The sequence below is a fragment of the Equus quagga genome, chromosome 11 (assembly GCF_021613505.1).
Source record: "Equus quagga isolate Etosha38 chromosome 11, UCLA_HA_Equagga_1.0, whole genome shotgun sequence".
Lineage (NCBI taxonomy): Eukaryota > Metazoa > Chordata > Mammalia > Perissodactyla > Equidae > Equus > Equus quagga.
The window spans coordinates 111,058,697-111,086,667 of record NC_060277.1 but is presented as its reverse complement, the minus strand read 5'-3'; the positions used below and the strand labels follow the sequence as shown (position 1 = coordinate 111,086,667).

The window sequence follows — 27,971 nt, the reverse complement described above, 5'->3', positions numbered from 1 at the left end:
ATGACATTTTCAATAAAAGAGCAGCACACCCATATTTACACACACACCCCCCCATGTGAGACTAAGCTAAGACTTTTACTTGCCTAGAGATACGAAGATAAAATTACTTGACAGGGTATATCAGAGAAGTATAAAAATTACTCTTTATTTCATTGTCACGTTTCATTTTTAACACAAATAATAAAAATTTAAAAGATGAACTTAATGATAGCAGCCATCCAAAGGGCCCACCGAGAGCAATGCTACATATAGACATAAAAACTAAGTAAAAACAAGACCTCAAGAAACAAAAAAGGTGAGTACAGAACTTGAAGTGAATAATGCCGCGCACAGCGGTGGGAGGTGCCCGGAAGCCGTGTTCCGACGCATCCACCTCACTCCAGCTCGTCTCCCTCCGACAACAGTTCCCGGGACTCCTGCAGGAGGTGATAGGATGCCACGGCTTCCCTGGATTGAAGTGCTCAGCGTCGTTAACAGAGGCTTCTGAACCTCTTTCCGCCAGCCTTGTTGGTGAGACCCATTATGAAGAAGGAGCCTGGGAGAAGGAGCGATGTGGGAATGCAGGATCCAGTTCTCAGCCTCAGTGTCAGAGAGCTTAAGCCCAGAGTGATAAGCAGTCTCGTAAGATGGTCCCAAAGATCCCTGCCTGTTGGTCCCCAGTCCCCTGTGTAAACCCCTCCCTTGAGTATGGGCGGGAGCTAGTGACTTGCATCTAACAAAGAGAAAACAGCAAAAGTGAGGGGGTGTCACTTTCGAGATGAAGTTATAAAAGACCGTGACTTCTGTCTTGCTCCCACTCTCCCTTTGGCTTTTCTCGCTCGCTTTCTTTGATGAAGACAGCTGCCATGTTGTGAGCTGCCCTGAGGACAGCTCCATGGAACAAGGAACAGAGGGTGGCTTTCAGCCAACAGCCATGAGGAACTAAGACCCTTCGTCCAACAGCCTGCTGGGAGCCAACTCCTGCCAACAACCACACGAGTGAGCTGAGAGGTGGGGCCTCCCAGAGCAGAGCCCAGCCAACACCTTGACTGCATGCAGCCTTGTGACAGACCCTGATCAGAGGATCTAGCCTAGCCACGCCCAGACTCCTGACGGACAGACAGTGTGGGATGATAAAGGTGTGCTGTTTTACGCGGCTGAGTTTCGGGGTAACACGCCGTGATAGATGAATACACCTGGGTCAACAATAATGTGCTTCAAGAGATGATAACATCATTCGTATTAATTCCGAAATAGCATTTACAAATTATTTATACAGGGTCAACTAATAAGTAAGTTTATCTCAACTTCAAGAAAGAAACTCAAAACTTGGTAACCTACTACAGAAGGGTTTTGTGTTCCACACAAACGGAACTTCTCTAAGGACTCTAGCTAACTACAGGGTTTTTGGACTCCCTGCGCTTGCCATGGCATCTGAAAGTCACGTTCTATCGTATTTCTTTAGATTTGTAAGTCAACTATACATTTCTAAGTTTCTAGCAGGTTTTTAAAAAACAGTGGGAAACAAGACATTGTTTGTCTTCTTGGCTAAATTCACTTTGCCAGAAAACTCGTTTATACAGTTAAGCATCACAGTTAAAGGCGGGCTCCCGTGTTCATGTGAAATGTCCAGAACAGGCAACTCCAGAGACACAACGTAGACAGTGACTGCCAGTTCTAGCCCAGGGAACGGGGAATGAATGCTGAGAGGCAGGGGGTTTCTTTTCAGGGTGATGAAAATGTTCTGGAATTAGATCACAGTGATAGCTGTACAACCTTGTGAATAGACTAAAAAACCACTACACTGTACACTTTAAAATGGTGAGTTTGACGGTTTCTGAATTACATCCCAATTAAAAAAGTTTTTTTAAGCAAGCTCTGCTGGATGAAAGCTAACATGTCCACTTAAACATCTCCCCACATAGTTGCGCCCCACCCCCAGACACATGTATGGAATGGGGTCTGCATTACATCCTCTAGGAAAATTACTAGCAAAAATCCTCCTCCAGTAAATGTGTTTGTTTTTTTAATGTGTTTTGTTCATTTACAAATGTTATTATATTACTGTTTTTTTAAGATTTAAGACAATTTTTACCTCACTTTATAATATGTACTTAATTAGCCACTCCTTGCTATGAACTGCAAGGTAAGAAAACTTATCAAACCAAACGTTTAAAGAGGAAGAAAGTGCAAATCTTTTCAAAGAGAAGATTCCACTTCAGCATCTCACAATTTATTTACATGTCATCCCCAGACACATATACGGAGTGGCAGGTGCTCCCTCCTATTCCACAGTAACACAGAATTCATCCGGAGCAGGAGTCTTTATATGACACAGGGCCTAGTATTTTGAATCAAGGCAGGACCTTTCAACGAGAACAGGAGGGAGAAGAAAACATTTACATTCTGTAACATGATTATAAGGAACTTGAGTTAGATTAACTGAAAAACAACATCTTTGAACAATTATAACTGACGGAACAAACTTCCCTTAGTCCACTTGTTTTAAATAGCTAATATCTGTAAACTTGAATACCAACTCTGGCAGATTCAGCAGTCTTAATTCTTTGACTTTCCGTACTAAACATCATCCAATCTATTGTGACAACGAAATGTGGCTTCTTCAACCCAGCCCCGGCACTCAGCTGTGTCGGGTGAAGACGCGCGCCTCCTCGCACTGGCGCCTCATCAGATGCTTCCGTAGTCGGAGCCGCGGGCTACAGTGGCGGCAGCTTCCCACTCCACAGTGAAGAATGAAACAGTTCCAAAAAACCCAAAGATCACCATGACCAGGAGTTGCCAATGAAGGAGAAGGTAGTTACTGTAGAAAAATGCCACAGCTGCACAAATGGACTACGAAGAAACAAAACAAAACAAAACAAATCACAACATGCGCACGGGTGACCCAAGCCCCACCATCAGCCCCAGCGCCCTCGGACGCCAGGGGACTCGCACTGCTCCGCTCTTTCTGCATCTAGCCAGGCCTTCATGAGTCACTAGCTCACAAACATGCACCAGGAACTCCATTGAGAGTGGGTAACAATCAAGTAAGCTACCATCCCTGCTCTTTAAAATAGCATTTTGTGAAAAACTGGAGTAATAAAATAATGTGCATGCACAGGGAGAAACATACTTGTCTACATTCTGAATGGAGTCTGGCGTCTAAGGAAGGAAGTCTAATCTGAGCCACAGAGATCAGAATGTCAAGTCTCTCAGACAAGCGAGGGGAAAAAACCACACTGCTCACTGCTTCCTAACTCTGATCCCAAATCCTTTTAAAGGGTGGCCCTGACTGTCACTTAAGAAACACTGAGGACAAAGTTAAGGCACTAAAAGAAGAACCCCACTTTCGACACCATCTGAAGACGCAGTTACCTGAACAAACTTAAAGACCGCAAAGGCCGGGGCGCTGTCCTCGGAGTAGAGGAAGCCCAGAATGCTGAGCAGCTGGGTGTTGAAGCAGCTGTCCCCCAGGCCCAGCAGGAAGCTGCAGAAGACGGCAACTTCTTTGCTGAATAAAATGAAAAGTAACTTAGAATGAGGATTAACAAGATTTGTTAGAACCACTTCAAATGCAGACACACCTCACCCGCAAAAGCATTGTACTGTCGAGCTTTAAAGACTACGAAACAAGAAAAAACAAACGCTGGAACTTGCAAAGCAAGAACTCCTGCTCAGACGTGCTCACCCGCGCAGGCCAGCAAATGCTGGTCTGTTAAGTATTTGGGAAGCGGGGCTGCCCGTGGGCTGTGGATCTGGACACAGGCGTCCACATCTGGAAGGACTTTGAGAGCTGCCCGCAGTAAGACAACATCCTCGAAACTTATACATAAACTTATAGAAACAACTGGGAAAGGACTGGACGGCCCACCGGCCCGTGGATTATCCCTTGCTCCTCCCTGTTTCTCGTGGAGGCCCTAACTTCTAGAGATTTCACTGCTCAAGAAGCAGAGGGATAAAATTCAAATCAGACACTGCATGTGCTCCTTCACGGAGCAAGAAAAAGATTTAGTGGGGAGAAAGCTTAAAACCAACAATTACAAAGACAACTTGGGATTCTCTATGGATTCCTACTGAAACTTATTCTGGCTCCACTGAGACTTGGCAGATGAATTTATAAAGACAACAGACTTTCAGAAAAGGATTAATTGTTCCATTTTAAATATTTGGCCATCTGTTCTCTCCTGCCCTTCCTTAAATTACTAGAAAAATGACAGTCACTGTACCTGGATTTGATGTAAGCACTGCTATCAGTTCCTTCGACAGGAGCAATAGGGGCGTCCGCAGGCATGTTGAGAAATATTAAATAAAAAGCTGTAAAATGCACCAGGATGCCCAACAGCACAACTGGATTCCTACCAAAACGATTATTCTTGCTCAGCAGGCCAAAGAGGCTTCCACCTGTAAAATCGATGAAGTAGAGAACAGGAAAACCCAAGATCAAGTTAATAAATCAAAATCTTGGTTCTTCGAACAAACCAATAGCTAATTTAATCAAGGGGGGAAAAAAGAAAGAAAGCACAAATAGACAAATAAGAAAAAGGATTGAAACAGAAGAAATTTTAAAAGTGAGAACAAACTTCTGGGTAGGATGGAGAAACAGTGACTTGCTGTACCCCCTGCCTAAAAACAGTGTGCAGAAAACATGAAGCAATGGTTGTGAAGACACTGGATATCAGGCAATAAAGGACGGTGACCTCTGAGACAGGAAACAAATGAGTTGAGGCCTACACCTGCCCCCGCTGAAGCTGCCGGCTGCAGAGAGGCTGCTCTACGGGAGGGAGAGGCAGCCCCGCAGCCCTCCTAGTTGAGGAGACAGAGCCAAGAGCTGGGGGTACCAAGGAGGCTCGAGTTCCCAGGTCAGGCTATCAGAAAGGAGAGCTGCACGGAGACTATTCCAGAGAGCTGCAGAGGGCCGGTCCCCCGCATCTTCACCAAGTGCCAAGGAGCACATCATGTGAGTAAATTAGCAGAGGCCGGGGAAGAACCGTCCAAGAGAACTCAAGGTCTCAGTGCTCTTCCCTGGGCTGGCAATAACGCCCGGTCCCACCAGCCAGACTGGAAATCTTACGGTTCACAGGCACTGGGTACACACAGAAGGGTCTTCCCGCAGGAGTGGGGAATAATTAGCCCTTGTCTGAGCACTGCTCTGGTCCTGCCTAACAAATCTTAAAAGCAAGACCTGGAAGAATCATACCGTCTCCAAGTAAATGAACTGCACCCAGGAACAAAGCTCAAGAAGATTCATGGACTACAGAAACATCCAGCACCCAACAAGGGAAAGTGCAAAATATCTGGTACCCAAAACATTAGCAGGCGTGCAAAAAGCAGGAAAATAGGACGCAGCATGGGCAGAAAAATCAGTCACACAGAGTGATCATGCGACCCGGCGATTCCAGTCCTGGGTACCAACCCAAGAGAAATGAAACATAAAACTGTACACAAACGCTCACAGCAGCATTACTCACAATGACCCCAAAGTGGAAACAACCCAAGATCCATCAAATGATGAAGGGATGAATAAAAGGGTATAGCCAAACAATTAAATATTATTTGATAATAAAAAGGAATGAAGTACTGATACGTGCTGTAACCTGGAAGAACCTTGAAAACACCCTAACTGAAAGAGGCCAGACACAAGAGACCACAGATTGTGTGATCCAACTCATGTGAAACGTCCAGGATAAGCAAATCTATAGAGAAAGAAAGCAGATTAGTAGTTGTCTGGGGAAGGGCAATGAAAACGTTTTAAAATTGGATTGTAGTGATGGCCGTGCAACCCTTGGATACCCTAAAAAACTGACCCAGACACTTGAAATGGGTGAATTATATCTTAGTAAAGTTGTAAAAAACTACCAGAACTGTCACTGACGACAGACTGACATTAAAACAACTACTGTAAGAGTATTCCATATGTCCAAATACATATATACAACTAGTCCTGCTCCTGGGATTGGCAATGAAGCAGGGAACAAAGTCTCCAAAGCTGCTTTCTCCATAGAGCTTAGCACCGTCTGCATCCTAAGCTTCCTATGCTTTTTACTGTCTGCGTTCTTCCCCTAGAATATAAGCTCCATGTGGGCAGGGAGTCTGCTGGGTTCACACAATGGATGCACGATAAACACCTGTGGCATTGACGAGTTGCTCAGATGGGACACAGGTCCAGTAGGCTGCAGGTGTTGAACAACTCTCTGTTGCATGAGGGATACTCAGTGTGGGGTAATAAAAACATACACTCAGTCTTTGCCTTGCCCCCCACCCATCCCTTTCTGGCACAGAGCTCCTAAGACCCCAGGAATTTCCTCAGTGATAGGAGTGGCTTTGGCATCTATAACAATCCCTTTCAATCACACCAGGCTACGCTTACGAGGTAATTCTTGGGGCAGGGGTGGCCCTAAATGGCTTCAGGATGCGGGTTGGTTGCCAGAAGGACCAGCCTTGACTAGAGGGTTGGGACTCTGTGGCCCACCCATGAACCTTGCGGGAGGGGAGAGGGGCTGGAGATTGAGTTCAATCACCAATGGCCGATGCCGTGCCCACATAATGAAATCTTCATAAAAACCCCTAAACAACAGGTTTGGGAGAGCTTTCTGGTTGCTGAAGGCATCCACATGCTGGGAGGGTGGACAGAGGTTCCTGTGCTCGGGACTCTTCTGGACTTTGCCCTATATTCCTCTTCATCTGGCTGTCGGTTTGTTTCCTTTACAATAAACTTTAATAGTAAGTATAGCATTTTCCTGTGGGGTTGTGGGACCGCCTGAATTTATAGCCAAGTCAGACAGAACTGTGGGGAACCTGGGGACCCAAGGCTTACGACTGGGGTCTGAAGCGAGGGCGATCTTGCGGGATTGAACCCTTGAACCTGAGGAGTCTGACACTAACTCCCGTACTCAGCGTCAGAATTGAACTGTATCGTCGGACATCCAGCTGGAGTCAGAGATTCCGAGGACAAGAAAGTCAGGGATTCTAAGACACCTTCCCTAAGTATTCAAGAGGAAAGGCTGGGAGACCACGTGTTCTCCTGTTTACGGTTTTGTCTTTGAATTACTTGGCAAATGTTTTATAATTTAGTTATCTTAGAACAGTAATAACAAAAAAACAAAGATATATGCAATTGGGCAAAAATAAGCAAGGAAACAGAAATTCAAGGACAGACAGGTAAAGTACACTTAAAATTTCTATTAAAACTATAACAAACAGATTTAATAAAAAAAAAACTTTTTTAACCAACCTAAAATTTCTCCAATGCCAATGAAAATGCCAGAAAGTCCAATGAGGCTTTTCTCTTCTGTTCCAAATTTATTTACAGCGCCAATACAGGTTCCATACACACCAGAGAAGAAAGTCAACTCCAGACCTTAAGGAAAAATCAGACTCAAGTTAACTGTCCATTCCCATTCTCCCTCAGTTCCTGTCTAGGAGTATTTGAGCTGTATAAATATAAAACAAACATACAAAACAAAATTCACACAGGCTGAAATGATACTCCAAAAGCAGAGCATAATTTTATGCTACATAACTGAGAAAATAGAATTAGCCACAAGATGGCAGTTGTCACATATTTCAGATAAAAATATACAACTTAAGCAAAGATATCTTTATGCTAAAAACAGTCACTCTGCGTGTAGACAGGGGATGGACAAAGGATATAATGAACATAAACTTGGAACAGTGAAGACCAAAGTGCTCATGATCCTTATTAGTAGCTTTCCGAAGGAACAGGAACATATGTTTGAAAAACCAATGCATATGTACTATCCACTTTTCCTTAAAGGCACAATAACGGTTTTTTAAAAATATGGTTTTATTTATTTATTTTTTGAGGAAGATTAGCCCTGAGCTAACATCTGCTGCCAATCCTCCTCTTTTTGCTGAGGAAGACTGGCCCTGAGCTAACATCCGTGCCCATCTGCCTCTACTGTATATGTGGGACGCCTGCCACAGCATGGCCTAACAAGCAGTGCTAGGTCCACACCCAGGATGCAAATGGGTGAAACCGAGGCCGCCAAAGTGGAATGTGTGACATTACCACTGCGCCACCAGGCCAGCCCCACAAGAATGTTTTAATTAAACCTTTTTTCCCAGGAAAAGAAATTCAAAACATTAGGGTAAAAAGGGCAAATCAGTAGAAGCCCTGCTTCCTCAATGCTACAAAACCTTCACTGAATTTTAAAGATGTTTAATATTCATTCTATTTCTCGTAAACGGAAGATGTTTATACCTATCAAGCACATAAAGGCAAAAGTAGTAACTGGCACATTACAGCACTTTCTAAAAGGAAACAGATTTCCTCATTTTTCTTAAGACCTAAGAGTGTTCCACCTGTTATCACACCAGGTTATCAGCGGTGAGCCACAGAGCTCCTTCCGTTTCATTAGAAATTTTCCTAATCCACATAAAATCACAAAGATTTACTCATAGTTATTTTGTGTAGTGCTCCATTTCGCCCTAAAATCACTGGTTGGGATGAACCACGCCTCCTGGTTTCCAAGCCCTGTGCAGAATCCCTCCCACGTTGAACCTGGGCTGGCCTTGATTTGCTTTCACCAACAGGACGCAGTGCAAGCGAGGCTGGGCTAGTGCTAGGCCTAAGCTTTAAGGTCTGGTCCTTTCTCCTTTTGACCTTTTTGGAGTCCTCAGCCACTAAGAAGTCTGGCTATCTTGCTGGGTCCAGAGGAGCGGATCACATGGGAGGGGTCATGCAGCTGGGGGCAGACTACATGCAGAGAGAGACCCAGCTTTGTATCTGACCCCTTCAGACATGAAAATGATATTATCTTGCAAGTTACAACCCTAGCTGCCCTCTAACAGCACCCACAAGAGACCCCAACTGAAACCAGCAAAAGAACTGTTCACTGAGTCCAGGCAATGCAGAGAATTGTGAGAAAGAATAACACGTTTGTTGTTTTCGGCCCTTATTGTTATTATACAAGAGAAAATCAAAACTGCAATTAATCCCATTACCTGTATAAGCAGTTGTAATACTAAGAAGGAGCATCTCCTTGGTGACACACAACTTAAGAGACTTTTCTGTAAAAAAAAAAAAAGAAAACAAAGAAAAGAAAAAATTTAGGAGTACTTAACTAGATTTTAAATAATCAAACAAAAATTCTGAGACATTTATTCAACCAAAAACACCCCTTGTCAATAATGCCAGTAAACAAATACATTGGGACAGAGGTTAACGATTGAGATTAAAATGCTTATTGAGTTATGAACTAAATCTGCCCTAAAAATAAAATGGTTATTTCAACTGCTTAAATATATTCTAGAGTCCTGTTTTCTCCAACACATTCTCCAGCTCTAATTTTAAAAAACTACACGAAATGGACAAAAGAAATAGGATCAAAACAACACAATACTCTAACAGACTTGATTAAAGGTTAGGCTGTTAAGGGAGTCAACAGCTGGCAAAGTGCTAACGTCCCTCAGGAGTGGTCATGGGCAGCTTTGAGAGTAAACTCAAGAGACCCAGGGCGGGGCTTCTGACCACACAAGGCTGCGACTCTACCTCCTGAGACTCTCACTCTCTGGGGCTGAGGACTGAAATGTTAGTTTTGCATATTTGTTAACCATCACTTTAATGTTTGTTTTTATACTGTTCAATTTAGTTGAAATCTACAATAGAAAACACATTTCTAAAAACTGCACTTTTTAACTGTCTTTTTGAACTTGCTCACATTTCATAATTTAAGGCCACTAATCTAGTATCCTAAACTAATAGTGGACCCAGATTTTAGCTCTTATTCAATTGCTGGCTACAAAACTTACATAAGTCACAAACACTCTGTCCTGAATTTCTCCAAATGCAAAAGAGGATACTTTTCTCTCTAATTTCACTGAAATATAGAGACTAAATGCAATAAGATATTTTCACCATTTTCATGTATTTTCATGAAAAAATACATCATCAACACAAGGTTTAAAACAATATATATATATATTTTTAGGAAGATTAGCCCTGAGCTAACTGGGGCCAATCCTCCTCTTTTTGCTGAGGAAGACTGGCCCTGAGCCAACATCCATGTCCGTCTTCCTCTACTTTATACATGGGACGCCTACCACAGCATGGCATGCCAAGTGGTGCCACGTCTGCACTGGGCATCCGAACCGGCGAACCCCAGGCCGCCGAAGCGGAACGTGTGCACTTAACTGCTGCACCATCAGGCTGGCCCTAAAACAATATTTTTAATTTAAAAAAGTTACAATAGCAAAGCATGATTATTTGTGAATAAGGAGAAGATTTAGCTAACAAAAAGAAATTTTAAAATATGATCTAGTATGATACTATAATGGTGAATACATGTCATTACACATTTGTCCAAACCCATAAAATGTACAACACCAAGAGTGAACCCTAATGTAAACTGCAGACTCTGGGTGATAATGACACATCACTGTAGGTTTATCGATTGTAACGAACGTACCACTATGGTGTGAGGCATTGATAACGGGGAGGCTATGCATGGCGGGTGGGGGGCAGGGAGTATATGGGAAATCTCTGCACCTTGTTCTCAATTTTGCTATGAACCTAAAACTGCCCTAAAGAAATGAAGTCTGTTAAAAAAAGAAAGAAACAAAAAGCCCACAATCTATTTGCAGAAATCAACAAACTGATCCTAAAATTCATATGGAAATTCAAGGGATCTGCAATAGCCAAGACAATCTTGAAAAAGAACAACGTTGGAGGACTCAGACTTTCTAATTTCAAAACTTATCAACACAGCATGGTACTGGCATTAGGACAGACACACACATCAAGAAACAAACTCACACGTACGGTCAACTGATTTTCAACACGGTGCCAAGAAAATTCAGTGGGGGAAAGAATAGTCTCTGCCGCAAATGATGCTAGGACAACTGGATATGCACATCCAAAAGAAGGAAGTTAGAATCCTCTCTCACAACATAGACAAAAATTTACTCAAAATGGAGCGCAGACCTAAATGTAAGAGCTAATATAAAATTCTCAGAAGAAAATATAGGAGTAAATCTATGTGACCTGGAGTTAGGCAAAGTCGTCATGGACACTAAAAGCACCCAACAAAAGATAAAATAAATAAATCAAAAAAAAAAAAAATCAGACTTCACCAAAAATGTAAAACTTGTGTGCTTCAAAAGGTACCATCAAGAAAATGAAAAGTCAACCCAAAGAATGGGAGAAAATATTTGCAAATCATATTTATAAGGGACTTTCAACTAGAGCATAAAGAACTCTTACAGCTCAATACTAAAAAGACCATCCAATTAAAAAATGGGCAGAGGCCGGCCTGGTGGCGTAGTGGTTGGGTTCGTGCCCTCTGCTTCAGCGGCTAGGGGGTTCGCCGGTTCAGATCCAGGGTGCGGACGTATGCACCGCTTATCGAGCCATGCTATGGCAGGTGTCCCACATACAAGTAGAGGGAGACAGGCACGGATGTTAGCTCAGGGCCAGTCTTCCTCAAAAAGCAAACAAAAACACCCCCAAACAAGCAAACAGAAAAGTGAGCAAAGGATTTGAGCAAACATTTCTCCAAAGAAATGCAAATGGCCCATAAGCATATGACAATATGCTCAACATCATCCTCGTTAGGGAGATGCAAATCCAAACCATAAGATACCATCTACACCTACCAGGATAGCTACAATCAAAAGACAGATAACCTAAGGACATGGGGCAGCTGGAACCCTTGCACACTTCTGGTGGCAATGTAAAATGGTACAGCCACTTTGCAAAACAGTACAGCAGTTCCCCAAAAGGTTAAACACAGAGATACCACATGACTCAGCAATCCCACTACTCCTAGGTATATATCCAAGAAATCTGAAAACACATGTCCACACAAAAACTTGTACACGAATGTTCATAGAAGCATTATTCATGACACCTAAAAAGCAGAAATAAGTTAAACTTCATAACATGCTATAACACGGATGAGCCTTGAAACCATTATGCTAAGTAAGAGAAACCTATTGCAAAAGATCACATATGTATAATCCATTTATATGAAATGTGCAGGACAGGCAAATCCATAGAGACAGAAAGTAGATCAATGGATGCCGAGGGCTAGTGATGGGGGCTGGGAGGAGGAAATGGGAAGTGATTGCTGATGTGTACAGGGATTCTTCTTGGGGTGACGAATAGGTTCTAAAATTGATCGTGGTGATAGTTGCACAAGTCCGTGAATATACTAAAAACCAGCGAATTGTACATTTTAAATGGGTGCATTGTATAGTATGTGAATTGTATCTCAATAAAGCTATTCTATTATGGAAAAAAAATACAAGCTAACACTTAATGGGTCTCCTTCAAGACTTTCCTATGCTTTTTTTCTAAATTAAAACAAATTCCAGGGGCCGGCCCCGTGGCCAAGAGGTTAAGTTCGCGCACTCTGCTTTGGCTGCCCAGGGTTTCGCCGGTTCTGATCCTGGGCGCGGACCTGGCACTGCTCGTCAGCCATGCTGGGGCAGCATCTCGCATGCCACAACTAGAAGGACCCACAACTAAACATATATACAACTATGTACCAGGGGGGCTTTGGGGAGAAGAAGGAAAAATAAAATCTTAAAAAAACCCAAAAACAAACAAAAAACAAATTCCACTATATATACACTATTTTTTAATTTGTTTTTCACATAACAGAGCAAATATTTTCTAATTTCAGTCAAGACCATTTTAATGGCTAGGGTAATCTAGTGTATAAATGTACTAATGCCTTGCAGTTGAATATTTAAATTACTTCCAGTTTCTCACTAATATAAACATCCTAGTAGTTAAATCTTGACAAAAATTCTTAATTATTTCCTGAGGATAATCCTTAGTGGAATTGCTGGGGTACAGATATAAACATGTTTTTTGTTTTGTTTTCTGTTCTTGGTGAGGAAGATTGTCACTGAGCTAACCTCTGTGCTAATCTTCTTCTACTTTGCATGTGGGATGCCGCCCCAGCATGGCTTGACAAGTGGTGCATAGGTCTGGGCCCAGGATCCAAACCCGTGAACCCCGGGCCACCAAAGTGGAGGGCATGAACCTAACCACTACACCACGGGGCTGGACCCCCAGATATGAACATTTTTAAGGCTTTTGCTACTTATTGACAAATAGCTCTTCAGAGAGTAATACAAGTGTACATTCTTATCAGCAGTGTGGTCTTATGCACCTAAGTACCTACTCCTCATAATACTGAGAATTATTTTCTATCTTTTGAAATTTTGTAGAAAACTAAAATTTGCATTTCTCATACTTAGGTTATAATAATTTTTCTATGTTCTCCTGGAGTGTGTATGCTTTTCTTTCCGGTTCAGAAGAGCTCTCCATCACATCCTGCTCATATTTTTGCTGCCACTGTCATGCCGTCAGGCTGTTCTGATACACGGAAGTTTTACATTTTAGGTAACCAAAGAGCTTCTTTTCCCCTATTGTTTGACTGAGCTGCTTGAAATACTTTTCTCTACCCAATTAATTTCTTCAATTACTTCTATGGTTTCCTTTTTATCTTCAGCCTACCTGGAAATGTAGTATGAGATGGGCAGCAGGAATCCCTATCTTCTTACATGGTCAGCTGTCTGCCTTTGCTTATTTTGAGTGTGTTCCACGTTCCTATCTGGACATGGACCTGATCCTAGACTTTAGCTCCACTGCTCTTTCTAGTCCAATGATTTCAAATGAATTCACACGAGGTTTTAATATTTATTAGGGAAAAGTCCTTTTCCTTTTTAAGAATTCTCTTGGCTATTCTCAGACATTTATTCTTCCAGATGAACTCTGGGAGTGTTTCATTAAGACCAAAAAATAAATTTAAAAAAATTTCACTGAAATTTTCTGGAATTGCATTGAACTATACATTCGGTTGAGGAAATAAATGCTTTTTAGATAAGGAGGAACTTTTTCTGTACAACATCTATCATAGCATCAACCGAAGGAATGTCATGATTAAATAATAAATGAAACACTGGCCTACAGACAAACTACTTACAGCTTAAACATTCTTTCCCTTTCTGTCTTTGCCTTTGGCTTCCTCGTCACCTCATAACCTCATGTCCCTCCCCAACTGCCCAGGAACCACCACCTAGGTCTGCTTGCCCTACAGTAGTTTATATGCCTTACTATTTTTGGCTGGTGCCTTCTTTATGACAGCCCAGCATCCTATTCCTCCTGAACCCTACTAAGAAACTAACTAGCTCCATGATGAAAAGCAGGCGGCCCTAATGGCATCAGTGCCTCATTTTACAGACAGAGAAATTGAGGCAAAGTCTGTACAACTACCTAGGAAGAACATCCTGAATCCAGTGAACACCACTAGAAAGACAAGAAGGGGGTTCAGTCACGGAGCAGGGAGGCTGCAGCAAGCCTCACCAAGGCTGGACAAACCATCCCACAACCCTGAAGGGCATCAACCTCCCTTTTCCTGACTCCATGATCACCAAATAAGCCAATTCGGCTTTCTAGGCCCCTGTTAACAAGAAGGGAATATCCACGAAAGGGCTCACTAAAAAAACTAAATGCCATCATAAACGGTTACGTTGTCTTTCTGTGAGTTTGTTTGGTTTGAGTCTTTTCCCTCTGACCCCTCTGATCAATAATGGGACTTCTGACAAACAGGTTTCTAGACCTGCAAAGCTGGAAAGCCAGGCCTTTGACTGTGGTGACCTCCCATCTTGATGGGGGCAGTCACGCTATATCCTTTTTAATTATAACCTGTAGCCCACTTTATAATTATGAATGTATTCCTCAAACATAAGAAATGCATATAATAAAAGCCCGATAAAACAGCCTCAACGATGATATACTATAAATGTGAGGCCCAGACTACCACACCCACAGGTTCTTTCTAAAAAAGATGTTACAGGAATTCCTGGCTAAAAGTTGGCGTGCTCTGTGTCATTCAATCTAGGTCACATCTGATTAAATCAAGAATTTCCACCCTAGCCCAAGGCAACCCATAGGCTAACCATAAGTACAGAGGAGCATAAGGCCCAGGGACCTACAGGGGTTTACTGAAAGAATGTCGTCCCCAAAGGCTACTCCCTCCTAGAATGTAGCTACATCAGCCAGACTCTCCCTCTCCGGGGGAAGACAGAGAAGCTGCGAGAGCTCTAGGCAAAGAACTGGCTGGTCTCAGGCTGCATTAGAATCGGAAGCCATGGCCACCTGTTTCTGAAGGAACCACGAGATGGCCATTACGGGAATTGCTGGCTCTGCTGGTCAGGCAGTTTGGGCTCAAACCCCAGTTCAGCCAGGTACTAGCTGTTTGACCTTGAGTAAATAATTTCTCTCAGCCTCAGTTTTCTCTCCTACAAAATGGAGATAATGATGGCGTATGTTATATGCTACCAATAGAATTGTTGTGAGAATAAAATAAAACATAACACATAGAGGTTTAGCCAGGAAGAACCCTCAGCAGATGAGCACAGCTGTTTTCACAAGCTACTGGGTCACCAGAGCTCCTGCTCCGTTCTGAGGAGTGACAAGCGACACCTGAAGAAATGGTCGGTACGTCCCCACTTCCTCGTGGAAACTCCCAGCTCCTGAGTTCTCTGCGGCCTCCCTCACACCCCGACTCGGGGAGGGCAGTCGGATTATCATCCATCCCTCACATCCCCCATGTTAGAGAGAGAGTTACTGAGAAGACTAAGGTATTTCAGAGCGGCATACCTGGAAAAACGAAAATACTGGGGTATCGTCAATCCAAAGTTACCAGGGAAAAGGGGAAAGGCAAACGCTGAAGTTGTTCCCGACACATCTTGCATTTCAGACACAGAAAATACTTACTAAATGCATCTACTGCCTTTGTCATATTGTTCTGGGCAGACCTGATAAAATAAAAACGAAAAATAAAAGTTTTTTCCCTTGAAAATTGAAAAGAGAAGAAAAACACTGTCACATTTTCACTGCAGTTTGTAAATGCGCTGTCCTCTAAACGGTCTGGCGAACATGGCCGGCGCCCCTCAATGCTCCTTGCTCCAGGTGCCCCTTCAGGACCCACGTCCTTGCTTTGGAGAACGTGGTTAAGGTCCCACCAGGGCAGCTCCTTATTAACGATGGAAGACACAATTCTTTCACACTAAATCCACATATTCATGCAAGTCTTTTTGAGAAATGATACTTCAGACAGGACAGAAATCTCTTCCACTCTGCTATTTTTCACACTGTAAAAACAATTTGTGAGATGGGGCTGGCCATCTTCACGCGCTCCGCTGCAGGCGGCCCGGTGTTTCATTGGTTCAAATCCTGGGCGCAGACATGGTACTGCTCATCGAGCCACCCTGAGGCGGCGTCCCACATGCCACAACTAGAAGGACTCACAACGAAGAATATACAACTATGCACCGGGGGGCTTTGGGGAGAAAAAGGAAAAAATAAAATAAAACCTTTAAAAACAAAAACAAAAACAAAAAAACACTTCGTGAGAATTCAATTTTCCACCACTCCTACCATGTAAAAAGTAAGTCCTGCAGCATCAAAATTCTTCGAAAGCAACACCACCATCTGCGGTATGTGGTTGGGTGCAGTACAATCTATTAGTTAAAAATGTGGGAGTTGGAGTCCTGCTTTGCCATTTATTAATTGTATGGTTTTAGACAAGTCACTTCATTTTTCTAGGTTTCATTTCTTCATTTATGAAATAGGGACACTACCGCTTATCTATGAGAATTAAATGAGATAATATAATTTAAGTGTAGTTGTTTATTATGATTATGGAAGAAAGTTTTTAAAAGATTACATTTCCTGGGGCCAGCCTGGTGGCGCAGCGGTTAAGTGCGCACGTTCCGCTTCTCGGCAGCCCGGGGTTCACCGGTTTGGATCCCGGGTGCGGACACGGCACCACTTGGCAAAAAGCCATGCTGTGGTAGGCGTCCCACATATAAAGCAGAGGAAGATGGGCACGGAAGTTAGCTCAGGGCCAGTCTTCCTCAGCAAAAAGAGGAGGATTGGCAGTAGTTAGCTCAGGGCTATCTTCCTCAAAGAAAAAAAAAAAGATTACATTTCCTGCCCTACCAGCCAATACAGTAATACCAACTTCTCCTATATCTTTAAATGATATTGTTTACCAAAAAAGAAAGCTAATGGAGATCTGGGTGACTTAGATAAATTACTGATTAAAAAAAGGTAGTATGTTCTAACCAACAGGAAAACTTTTTTCCCTCACCATAAAAACTCTTGCCCTCCCTGGAAGAAAATACTATTTAGACTCCAATTAATTGACAGCACCCTCGTCTTATACTTGGACAGGATCAAATATAGGCCCCAAGTAAGTAGGAACTGATTTATCCTCCATAGACTATTAAAATATAATCAATTCAGCTAGCGCTTAGCTGCAAATCATTCCCAATTCACTCCGAGATTTTAAGGAAGCCATTTCTAGTGGGAGAATTCTAAAATAAAGTAAGGTCCTACAGGAATGCGGGTGGGGTAAGCTCGATCATTATCAGGCCCTCTCAAAACCCTCCAACACGTTCCCATCTCGCTCTAAGTAAAAGCCACAACTGGCTCACCTCTCTCAGGTCTCGCCTCTCAAGGACAGCAGAATGTGTCACCCCAAAATATGACCGGAGGGGTTCAAGACGTGCCACCCCAAAATATGTCGCTTTGGTACATTGATTATTTTGAGCTGCAGGTGCTTGAAAAACAGCAAATGCAGGGAGAAGCTTTCTCTGAACTCCCCTTGTCTGCCTAAAGACAGATCCTCCAAAAGGAACTCGGCTGCCATAAATCTGCTCCCCAGGAGTTTCATCAACCAGGGAGGCCTGACTCCTGTCACAGGAGAGGGGACTAGACGTTGACACCACACCCAGACAAACCTAGTCACCAACTATCATAACTCCCATCTATTCTTCTACGGGCCCATTCGTCTTTCCTAAAAATCATTTACTCTCCCATCAGAGGCCCACATCTCTCCTTCCCTTCCTCTATTAAGAACATATTTAAGCCTACACTAGCCCATCTTGGGCAGTCACTCTTTTTTCCCTAGGTGTCTCCCATGTATACATGAGGTAGACATGTTAATAAACTTGCTTTTTTGTTTCTTGGGTTTTTTTAAATCTTAAGGGTTTTCTTTGTTTTGTTTTGTTTTTTAAGGTATGCTTTTTTTTTTGGTGAGGAAGATTGGCGCTGAGCTAACATCTGCTGCCAATCTTCCTCTTTTTTTTTTTCTCCCCAAAGCCCCAGCACATAGTTGTATATCCTATTTGTAGGTCATTCTAGTTCCTATATGTGGGTTGCCATCATAGCATGGCCTGATGAGCGGTGTGTAGGTCCACACCCAGGATCCAAACTGGCGAACCCCGGGCCGCCGAAGGAGAGCACACAAACTTAACCACATGGCCACAGGCTGGCCCTGTTTTTTCTCTTGTTAATCTGTCTTTTATTACAGGGGTCTTAGCTAAGAACTCAGAAGAGTAAAGGGAAAATTACTGTTCCTCTCCTACAACCTAAATGTTACCTTCTCAGCCTTCCCTAGAAACTCTATAGTTATATATTATATACAACAACTATTATATACAAATAACTCTATTATAACCTATCATTGCAAGCCACCCTTCTAGCCCATACTTCCGTGCCCCTGCTCAGCTTTAGATTTCTTCTCTTTTAAAATCCCAGATGGCAAAGGAGAACAGGATTCTTTTGAAGGGTAATGAAAATGCTCTAAAATTGGCTGTGACAATGAACACACAACTTTGTGAATACGCTAAAAGTCAATGAACTGTACGCTTTAAATGGGTGAATTGTACAGTATGTCAGTTATATCTCACTTACAGCTGTTTAAAAAAAAATCCCCGTTTCTCCTTTCTCTCACCCACTGACAGAAAGTAAGCTCCATGAATGCAAGACTTCTGTTTGTTCAGTGAAGTACCCTCTAAACAACGCCTGAATATAGGAGGGAAGGAAGGACGAGGGGGAGGGAGGGAGGGTGGAGAGGCAACCGCCACTGCAGAAATTCCTGGAGCTCCCTCAGCCAACAGATCCTCCGAGATGCCCATGAAGCACATGAGGACAACTGAGATAGAGGACAGATATCCAGTTGTCTTCTCGTATCTTCAAGTCATTTTCTGTACAGCCTTTAAGTGAAATCCTTTAAAATCAGATCCTACTTATTCCCTCAATCGCTTCTAATCACACCAAGAAAACAACGCAAACTCCTGACATGGATTTACTACCGTCTAATCCCTGCCTACTGCAGACACTCCTGCTCCCACTCCCTCCCAATGCCAAACCTCTCTGGCCTCCTTGCAGTGCTGGTACCCACCGCATCCTTTCTACCGCCCGGCCTTGGCAATGGCCACCAGCTGATCCTCATCATTCTCACCAACCAGGTCTCAGGGAGCCACCCAGCTCTCGGTCACCTCCCTCTCTTTCCCTGCCTTCTTAGCACTCAGGGTGCCGTTTTCTTCCATGTATACTGTCTACCAGTCCCTCTAAAATTAAGTCCCTTCAAAACAGGGACTTGTTGTCTTGTTCACTACTGTATCCCTCTGGTTCTGAACAGGACTGGCACATAGTCGGTGATTTTTACAGAATAAAGACACAGAAGCTTCAAGCTTGGGAGACAATTCAGGAAGAGAAAATGCTTAAAGGGCTGAGCAGCAGTCCTCAGTTCCACACCTCACCACAGTTACGTAATCCCTGTCTGTGAGCAAAGCTCCCCGAACACAGGGACGGGCGGCATTTGTCATCATAGCACCAACACCCAACATTTGCTGAATGAGCAGGTGTTTAATTTTTGTTGAAATTGTAGTATTCATCTTCACAGGCCCCTTCCCCAATATCTATTAGTTTGTGCCTAAATATATATATAATATATACATACACATATACAGATACATGTATATATAATTTATGCTATACAAACATATTGTATATATACGTATAAATACTTATATATTCAAAGCAAAGGTAACGCCTCTCTTTTGCTTGAAACAAACTTAGTGAAATTTCGAACACAATGATCCTATGAGTGGAGAATTTTAGACCCTTTTGGGATTAATAAGGCAGCACAGAAAGCTCAATGCAAAAGTTATCACAATAAATAAAATGCTACAAGGCAATCTTTCCAGTTTGCTAATTCACAAACAAAGCAAAAGGAGAGTGGCAAAGACTTCTCATTCCCCTTTCCTCAAATCTAGCTGATACCTGCAGAGAAATCTCTGATGTTTTAAACAGTTTTACTTATAACTGAAATATGCTCGAGGTAATTCACAACTTTTAGAAAAACATAGGGTTGTATACTTGTGTCCTCATTTGGACTACTTTGGGGAAACGATCTGCGTAGGCTGCTGCAAGAACCAGGTCCTGTACGCAAGAGCACGGGCGTGCCCAAGCCTCATCTGTGACAACCGCTGAGGGCCCTGCCACTCCCAGGGACCATGAGCATCAGATTTCAGGCTTGGATCCAAGAAACAGTGGCTGAGGGCAGACTGCTTCTTACTTAACTTTCTAAGCCCCTATCTTTGCACATTAAGACACATGAGATGCCTGCAGAATTGAAGGAGGAAATTGAGGCCTGGAGAAACCAAGGGGATTATTGCTACTGTCCAGGGTCACACAACTGGTCAGTGGCAACAACCAGTGGGATCAGACTTAAATCCCCTGGAAACCTTGTCACTACCTCCCGGCCTCCGTTCTACCTTCTTTTTCCTTATTCCTCCCCCGAAGATCCCCTTACCTTCTTTCTCCTCTGATTTGCTTTAAAACTTTTCCCTCATGTCTGTGCAATATTGGCTATCAGGCAGGGCTATAAAAAGGCTGGTAACCTCTAGACTAGATCTACTCTAAATAAATTTTCAAATAAAAAGGACATTTCCAACTTCTTACTCGTTGACTTCCAGGTCCTGGTCATCAGAAGATTCATCCTCTCCCAGGACGTTTTCAGAATCTGGTTTCCGAATGAGAAAGAAAAGAACTGTCCCGACAAGGCTAATCACTGTCAGGGCAATAAACACGGTCCTCCGGTCACTCTCTGGAGAAAGAAGAAGAAAGGAGACAGCAGTCACCTTACAAACAATTCCAGAGGCAGTATTATGTCCAGAGGTTGTTTATAACCACCCAACGCTTCCTCACTAGACTCCTAGTTCACTGTATTAGTAAAAACCTAGCACAAGGAGACAGTAGGATACCTCCACTTCTGCCTTTCAACCGGAGAAATACTAATAAGCCAACAGAAAAACAGCACAAGAACTTAATCATATTCTTTTAATCAAACCAATGTACAGACAAAACAATTAAGAGTTCAAAAGTCTGACTAGTATCATCCGTGTACCCAGCATAACCTCCCCCCACCCCTGGCGATGCCGCTTGAAGCGTAGCCAGAAACTGTAACCTCCTCGAGAACATTGTCCAAGGAAGAAAGTTGCTAAACGCTAAAATCTGAGAGGACTCAGGGTACAAGGCTCATCAGAACAACTCGAACGAAGCAATAACGGGTGTTTCTGTGGAACTATTATGCTTTGAATATATCTGAATAAAGCAAAGCAAATAAAACAGACCTGATATTTGCGTTTTCCCTTGCCAAGCAAAATAGATGTAGAGATTTCCAAAGAACAAGCTGGGGGAAGAAAAGGGAGGAGAGGATGCTGGGAAATTATTTTCATATTTATAGTTCTTTAAACAATTTTTCCATTATTTGTTAAAAAGAGAAAGGGAGGCATATATAATTTAAAAAGTATCTACCTGCCCCACCCAGATCATCTAAAAGGATCAACTCGACCCCTATTCCTTCTGAAAACTTCACTGACCCAGAGGGAATTCAGTCTCCTTCCACGTGACAGTAACCTGACTCAGAGCCGCCCTGCAAAGAAGACTTGACTCACTTTGAAACACATGATTTACTGGAACTGGGAAAATGATTCCTAGGAAACAAGCTTATGCTACTTCTAAAAGGCAATATTTTAAACAAGCTATGAAAAAAAAAATCCACGATCTAGTTATCTGCATCTAATCAGGTACTTATTTGGCATACTTTCCTAGAGAAGGAATCATTCACCTACACTCTGGTTTCTTAACAAACAACCCCTCAGAACTAAAGCCCTGCATTTGTTAAGCCTTTTCAACGCCAAAATTTTAGGCGAGATCCATAAGGGTAAAGCCTCAGGACAGATTCCATGACACAATGACTGTTGTTGCTTTTTACGGAGGAAATATATAACATGCCACATTGGTCAGTGTTAATAAAATTAGCCTCATTTTTGACTTTTAATATATTGGTTAACAGCTATCAGGAAGTGCAGCTCAATGGGAAGGACGTGACCTTTGGAACCCAGATAAGGATGGTCTAAATCAGATCAGTTACTTAACTTTTAAGCCTCTACTTTCTCATCTGTAGAATGGACATAATACTTTCTCATCTCATAAGGCTGTGAGGATTACTGAAATTAAGTAACGAATCTAACAGTCCCTGAAATATAGCACATGCTAAATATATTATGGTTAATATGATTTTCTATTTACTAATCATAAGTTCCAATGAGGTCAGTCTACGCATTTTAAGTAACTCCATAAAATTTTAAATCTATAGCATATGCAGCTAGGAACTTAAGTCACGTAACATGGAAGATCTGAATTTTCAACACAACAAAGACCTAAAAAATGGTGTGACAAAAAAAATTAAAGGAAAGCTGAGCTCGAAAAGGATTATTACCTGGATTGTAAGAGTGCCCAGAAAATTCCACTGTTTCTCCCAATAGTGTGCTCATCTGAATTTATTGTAAGGCAGTTTCCTTGTGCTGTCCAAAGCACTAAAATTCAAATCAAAAGTTATCAAAGGAATGAAATCACTTTGCTTTACATATTAAATACATAAATGATACTTAGATAAGCCCCAGAAAACAGAGAAAATAAACATCAAAATGCTTACCAGCAGCTGCAATTCCAATGAAAACAGAGGCTGTGTAGAAGGACCATGGGAAAGGCTGGATAAAAACGGCAATGTACATGCTAAAATATAACAGGTCAACGTATTACAGTCAAACAATACCTGAAATACAATGCCAATCATGCCTCCTAGGAAGCAATCTGAGGAGTCTCTTCTATTTTTTTTTTCCTTGCTGAGGAAGATTTGCCCTGAGCTAATATCTGTTGCCAATCTTCCTCTTTTTTTGCTTGAGGAAGACTGTCCCTGAGCTAACATCTGTGCCAACCGTCCTCTATTTTGCATGTGGGTCACCACCACAGCATGGCTGATGAGGGGTGTAGGTCTGCACCTGAGATCCAAACCCATAACTCCACAAACCCTGGCCACAGGGCCACTGAAGCAGAGCACACCGAACTTAACCACTACACTATGGGGCAAGCCCCTCTCTTCTTCTAAAATTCGACCTGTAAAGGACTTCTCCAGTCATGGGGGAAAAAAGGGACAAATGTGACCTCTTCATTTCTTAATTTACTAGTTCAAATTTGTAAAAACAGACATTGAATGAAGGTTTGCAATTGGCCTTGCCAATAGCTTAGCACATGATGGCACTGGAGTTCTATAGCCCAGAAGAAAAATTTAGTTTTTTCATTTGAATTCTGATTAGTTAACTTGATATAAAATAAGATTATTTCATGGGAAGTTCTTTTCAACTCTGGCGGAAAGATATTTTTGGATACTATTTTTATTAATTGTAAAACAAAAGCAAATATACACACATTCCGTCACATTAAAACAATGTGGTGTCTCTGCGCATCAAGCAGAGAGGCAAACTTCTAAAATACTGCTTGTGTTCCACTTGATCCAAGTCGGCAAGTACTTTTTTGGGTTTTTTTTTGTTTTTTGAGGAAGAATTGCCCTGAGCTAACATCTGCTGCCAATCCTTGTCTCTTTTGCTGAGGGAGACTGGCCCTGAGCTAACATCTGTGCCCATCTTCCTCTATTTCGTGTGGGATGCCTGCCACAGCATGGCTTGCCAAGCAGTGCGTAGGTCCACACCCGGGATCCAAACTGGTGGGCCACCAAAGTGCAACGTGTGAACTTAACCGCTGCGCCACCGGGCTGACCCCTAAGTCAGCAAGTTCTTGTTAAAAGTTTGCTATATGCTTAAAAGATGCCGAAGGTGTTCTAAATGAGTGAAAGAAAATTACACTACTCACCTGTAAAATAAACCACTAGCAAACATAGAGAGCTGAGGTCCTACAATGGCAACCACTGATGGTGTAATCAAATTTGAAGCAGAGAACACTCCATAAATAATTGCCATGCTGTACAGAAAACATACAAAAGGAAAAAAAAACACAATACTCTTGAAACACTGTCTCAAAAGTTCGCTTTTTCAAATCTATTTAGAGTCCATAGATTTTTTTTTGCAATAAGCATTCATATTCTTTAGTCACAATTTAGGATAATTATGTCATTAAACTAAATGCTATCTTAAAATTTTCACTTGTACAAAATATTGAAGTCTCATCAAATGTCTCTTTGAATCAGTCTGCCTTGGACAATATGTTTTTAATGTACTGGTAAGTTATAATAACAGCTAACATTTAACACGTAACAGGCACCGTGCCAAGTACATATTTTCTCTTTTAATCCTAACAGCTCTGTGAAGAAGGTATTATTATTATCCTCCTTTTACAGAAAAGAAAACTGAAACAGAGGGGTTATGGAACTTGCCAAAAGTCCAGCTGGATAGCTGGTGAATGGTGGAGCCAGGATCCCATCCCCGGTAATCCGACTTCAGAGGCCCTAGTCAACCAGTCTGCTCTACAAACTTAGCCTACAATTCCTGGCAACTGCGTGAAATGTCCCACTATAAATAACAAGCACAGAGTTAAAACTCGCTTAACCCGGAACTTATTTAACCCCACCTGATGGTCTCACTTGAACGTTATTCAGCTACTGCAGACCCGCCCCTAGTACATGTCTTGTAGCACTGGGACCAAAATGCTGAATTCATTTACTAGCCACTACTTATAAATCCAAAATAAATTATTCTTTGGTTTTTATGAATCTCTCAAATATCAAATGTTCTTTCATTTGTTTTTTAGAATATGTATGCATATAAAGCACCACAAAAAGTTGTGGTATTATTATTAATCACTTAGAAAAACAGACATTAACATCCCATTACCCTCAAATATCACAGGCAAGGTCAGGTTTAGGATAGGTAATAAAGAACCAAATAAGAAGAGTTGGGGTGGGGTAGGGAGAGGTGTTGGCCATGATCTGCTATTTAACCACAAAGAAATTTAAAAATCTGTTTGTGCTTATACACTTGTATGCATTACGTCCCCAGCTTCAGTCACAGTGCACTACCGACTTAGGAAGGTCTCTTCACTTCATTTTCTCCCTTTGTAAAATAGGGACTAAACACCTGAACAAAAATCTAAAAGCTCCTGGTGACAGTACATTAATCATTAGGAAATTAGGAGAACAGGAAGACCAAATGTTTCAGGAATCATATAAAACACCCCCTGTTTAGGTTTGGGAAGATGTAATTATGACAAGAACAATACTTGAGCGCTCATTATGTGCCAGGAACTGTGCCAAGAGCTTTACCTGCTTTATCTCAGCAAGGAAACTGGGCTCACGGAAGCAACCTGCCTAAGATAAGGAAGCAATTAAGGTGTGAAGCCCGGGTTTCAAACCCAGTGTCTAATTCTACATGAAACCTAAACTCATCACCTTAATTCTATTATGTTCTCCCAAACAGTCTAGGTACAGAGAAGAAAACGGCAATCACTACCGATTCAATCACGATATTTTATTGCTCATGCTTTTGACGGGATTTAAGCAATTACTGTATTATAAAGAGTAAAACCAGTCATACAACACGATACCTGGTATATCCACTGCCGTGAAAATCTGTGCTATTTAAGCTCCTGATGACAGTTTGCTGTGTGGAAGATAAAACTAATCAACGAAAACATTTTTGCAGTCTTCCCTCCCCCCTGGAAAGTCCGTCTCCAAATAATGACAAATAAAGTAAAAACTCAAGACGCTCAATACTTAATGTTGAAAGTCGACTATGAGAGAAGAGAAGGGACTGCAGAACAGAAGACAAACCAATGACGGGGTGGGGGTGGGAGGGGGACCCCCGTAACCATGCCCTCCTTAACTCTCCAAGTACCAACGCGGACCTTAATATAGACAAGAAATAAAATAGGTCAACGTACAAACCCCAAATCAAACCAGAGAACGAACGGTAATGTTTAACACCCCATATATTAAGAAGAAATGCCTGACAGATGAATTCAGACCTAATCACGAAAAACGAGGAAGGGTGAGAAAATAAAAGGTGCCATTTCAGCGCGCTGTCACAGACAATGAACGTTTATTATCATCCTTGGAATGCATTCTGATCGGCTCTGCAAAGGAGGGAGAACAGACCCCAACTCACCGCCACATTTCCACAAGTTTGAAAGGCGGTGAACATGAACATAAAGGCAATTCCTAAAATAATGATGTTGAAAAGCTTTTTGGATTCCGGGGACATTTTAGCTCAACTCTCCCGGAGGTCAGCAGCAGCCCAGGGCAGTCAGCTCTCCTCGGGGCGAACCACTGACAATCCTGGGAAAACAAACGAGACGGTGAGAGGAGGAGGCAGATCCGGGAGCGAGGCAGCCAAGCTGTCAACTTGCAGTTCTTGGAACGGAATCCCGGGCTCAGGGTGAAGTTCTCCCCACGGGCACAGTTAGGACATTCCTAGGATACGATCCGAGTAGGGGAGAGCCCAACACTCGGAAAAGCGCCAAGAACGTTGTTGCTCCAGGTTGAGGGGCCCGCAAACGGGATTAGGGTCCAAGGGCGAGCTGCAGCGGCCGGCGCCGCCCCGCCCGCCCGGCCCTGACTCACCGCGGGTCAGGCGACTCGGTCACCTGACCGCAGCCGCGGCGCCGGCCGCTCGGCCTGCTGGGAAATGTAGTCCCGGGCTGTTACCGGCCGCAGCCAAATGGGCATCGACAGCGGAACCCAGCGAAGAGAAGTCGGGGACTGCGGGAGGGGGCGTAGAGACGGCGTAGCAGGGTTTGACAAGGCCGGAGACACAAAAGGGCAAATGTGCGAAGGAGGGGTTCCTCTGATAGAGGCGGGGCTCAGGTCCGAGCAGGAAAGCTGCGTGGAGCTCGGATATTGGCATGAAAAGAAGGCGGGGCTGAGAAAGGAAACACCTCCTCTTCCTGCTGCCCGAGAGCGCCCGTCCGGCCTCGCTGCCGGAAGGAGCGTTTCGCGGGCTTTCCAACTGCCCGCAAATCCCGCTCCCACCTCCCAGCAACAGTGACTCCGCGCTTTTCGGCCCGCCCGCCGAGCTCTGCGCAGGCGCGCCGGGCAGGGGCGGGGCGTGCGGCAGCGACGTTACGGGGCGGGGCGAGGCGAGCCAATCAGAGGATTCATTTCCGGGTGGCGCGGGCGCCATTTTGTGAGGAAGGCTATAAATGAACGCTGGGGCCGGACGCCAGCCCAGTTGTTTCTGTGGTGGAGGGCCTTGCTTGTGTGTTCCGGTCCTCTGCTCGGCTTTCCCAAACGTTTCCACGCGGGCGCCAACTGCCAGCGGAGAGGCGCGGCGTCGAGCCGAGCTAGGCTGAGGAAACCGCCGCCGCCGCCGCCGCCGCGCGCGCCCGCCCAGAGCGTTAGTTGGTCGACGCGCAGCCGCGGGCCCAGGGCCGAGTCTCCAGGGCCATGAGTTACGGCCGCCCGCCTCCCGATGTGGAGGGCATGACCTCCCTCAAGGTGGACAACCTGACCTACCGCACCTCGCCCGACACCCTGAGGCGCGTCTTCGAGAAGTACGGGCGCGTCGGCGACGTGTACATCCCGCGGGACCGCTACACCAAGGAGTCCCGCGGCTTCGCCTTCGTGCGCTTCCACGACAAGCGCGACGCCGAGGACGCCATGGACGCCATGGACGGCGCCGTGCTGGACGGCCGCGAGCTGCGCGTGCAGATGGCGCGCTACGGCCGCCCGCCGGACTCGCACCACAGCCGCCGCGGCCCGCCTCCCCGCAGGTACGGGGGCGGCGGCTACGGACGCCGCAGCCGCAGGTAACGGGCCGGCCGGGCGGCGGGCGGGCGGGCGGGGCCGGGAAATGGCGGCGGCGGCGATCAT

At 43.7% G+C, this 27,971-nt stretch overlaps 2 protein-coding genes across 4 annotated transcripts; one reads left to right on the top strand and one right to left on the bottom strand.

The window, feature by feature from the left end:
* Positions 1-118: 118 nt before the first annotated feature.
* Positions 119-27,151, bottom strand: MFSD11 (major facilitator superfamily domain containing 11). Of its 3 annotated transcripts, XM_046675407.1 has the most exons (14): positions 26,724-27,151; positions 26,269-26,438; positions 25,709-25,764; positions 24,023-24,130; positions 22,809-22,888; positions 22,593-22,689; positions 21,442-21,500; positions 20,771-20,915; positions 15,731-15,771; positions 8,944-9,009; positions 7,211-7,336; positions 4,206-4,380; positions 3,355-3,490; positions 119-2,832 (listed from the first exon to the last, which is right to left on the bottom strand). In XM_046675407.1, the coding sequence occupies exons 2-14, from the start codon at positions 26,362-26,364 to the stop codon at positions 2,668-2,670; spliced, it is 1,350 nt and encodes a 449-aa protein (XP_046531363.1). In that variant the 5' UTR covers positions 26,365-26,438; positions 26,724-27,151; the 3' UTR covers positions 119-2,667. The 3 variants fall into 3 exon arrangements, with proteins under 3 accessions (XP_046531363.1, XP_046531362.1, XP_046531364.1); XM_046675406.1 differs by lacking the exon at positions 26,724-27,151 and having other exon boundaries at positions 26,269-26,717; XM_046675408.1 differs by lacking the exons at positions 25,709-25,764; positions 26,724-27,151 and having other exon boundaries at positions 26,269-26,717.
* A 100-nt stretch (positions 27,152-27,251) lies between these two features.
* SRSF2 (serine and arginine rich splicing factor 2) lies at positions 27,252-27,950 on the top strand. The gene has a single exon (XM_046675409.1). It carries the CDS (start codon positions 27,546-27,548, stop codon positions 27,909-27,911), a length of 366 nt encoding a protein of 121 aa, XP_046531365.1. The 5' UTR covers positions 27,252-27,545; the 3' UTR covers positions 27,912-27,950.
* Positions 27,951-27,971: the final 21 nt, after the last annotated feature.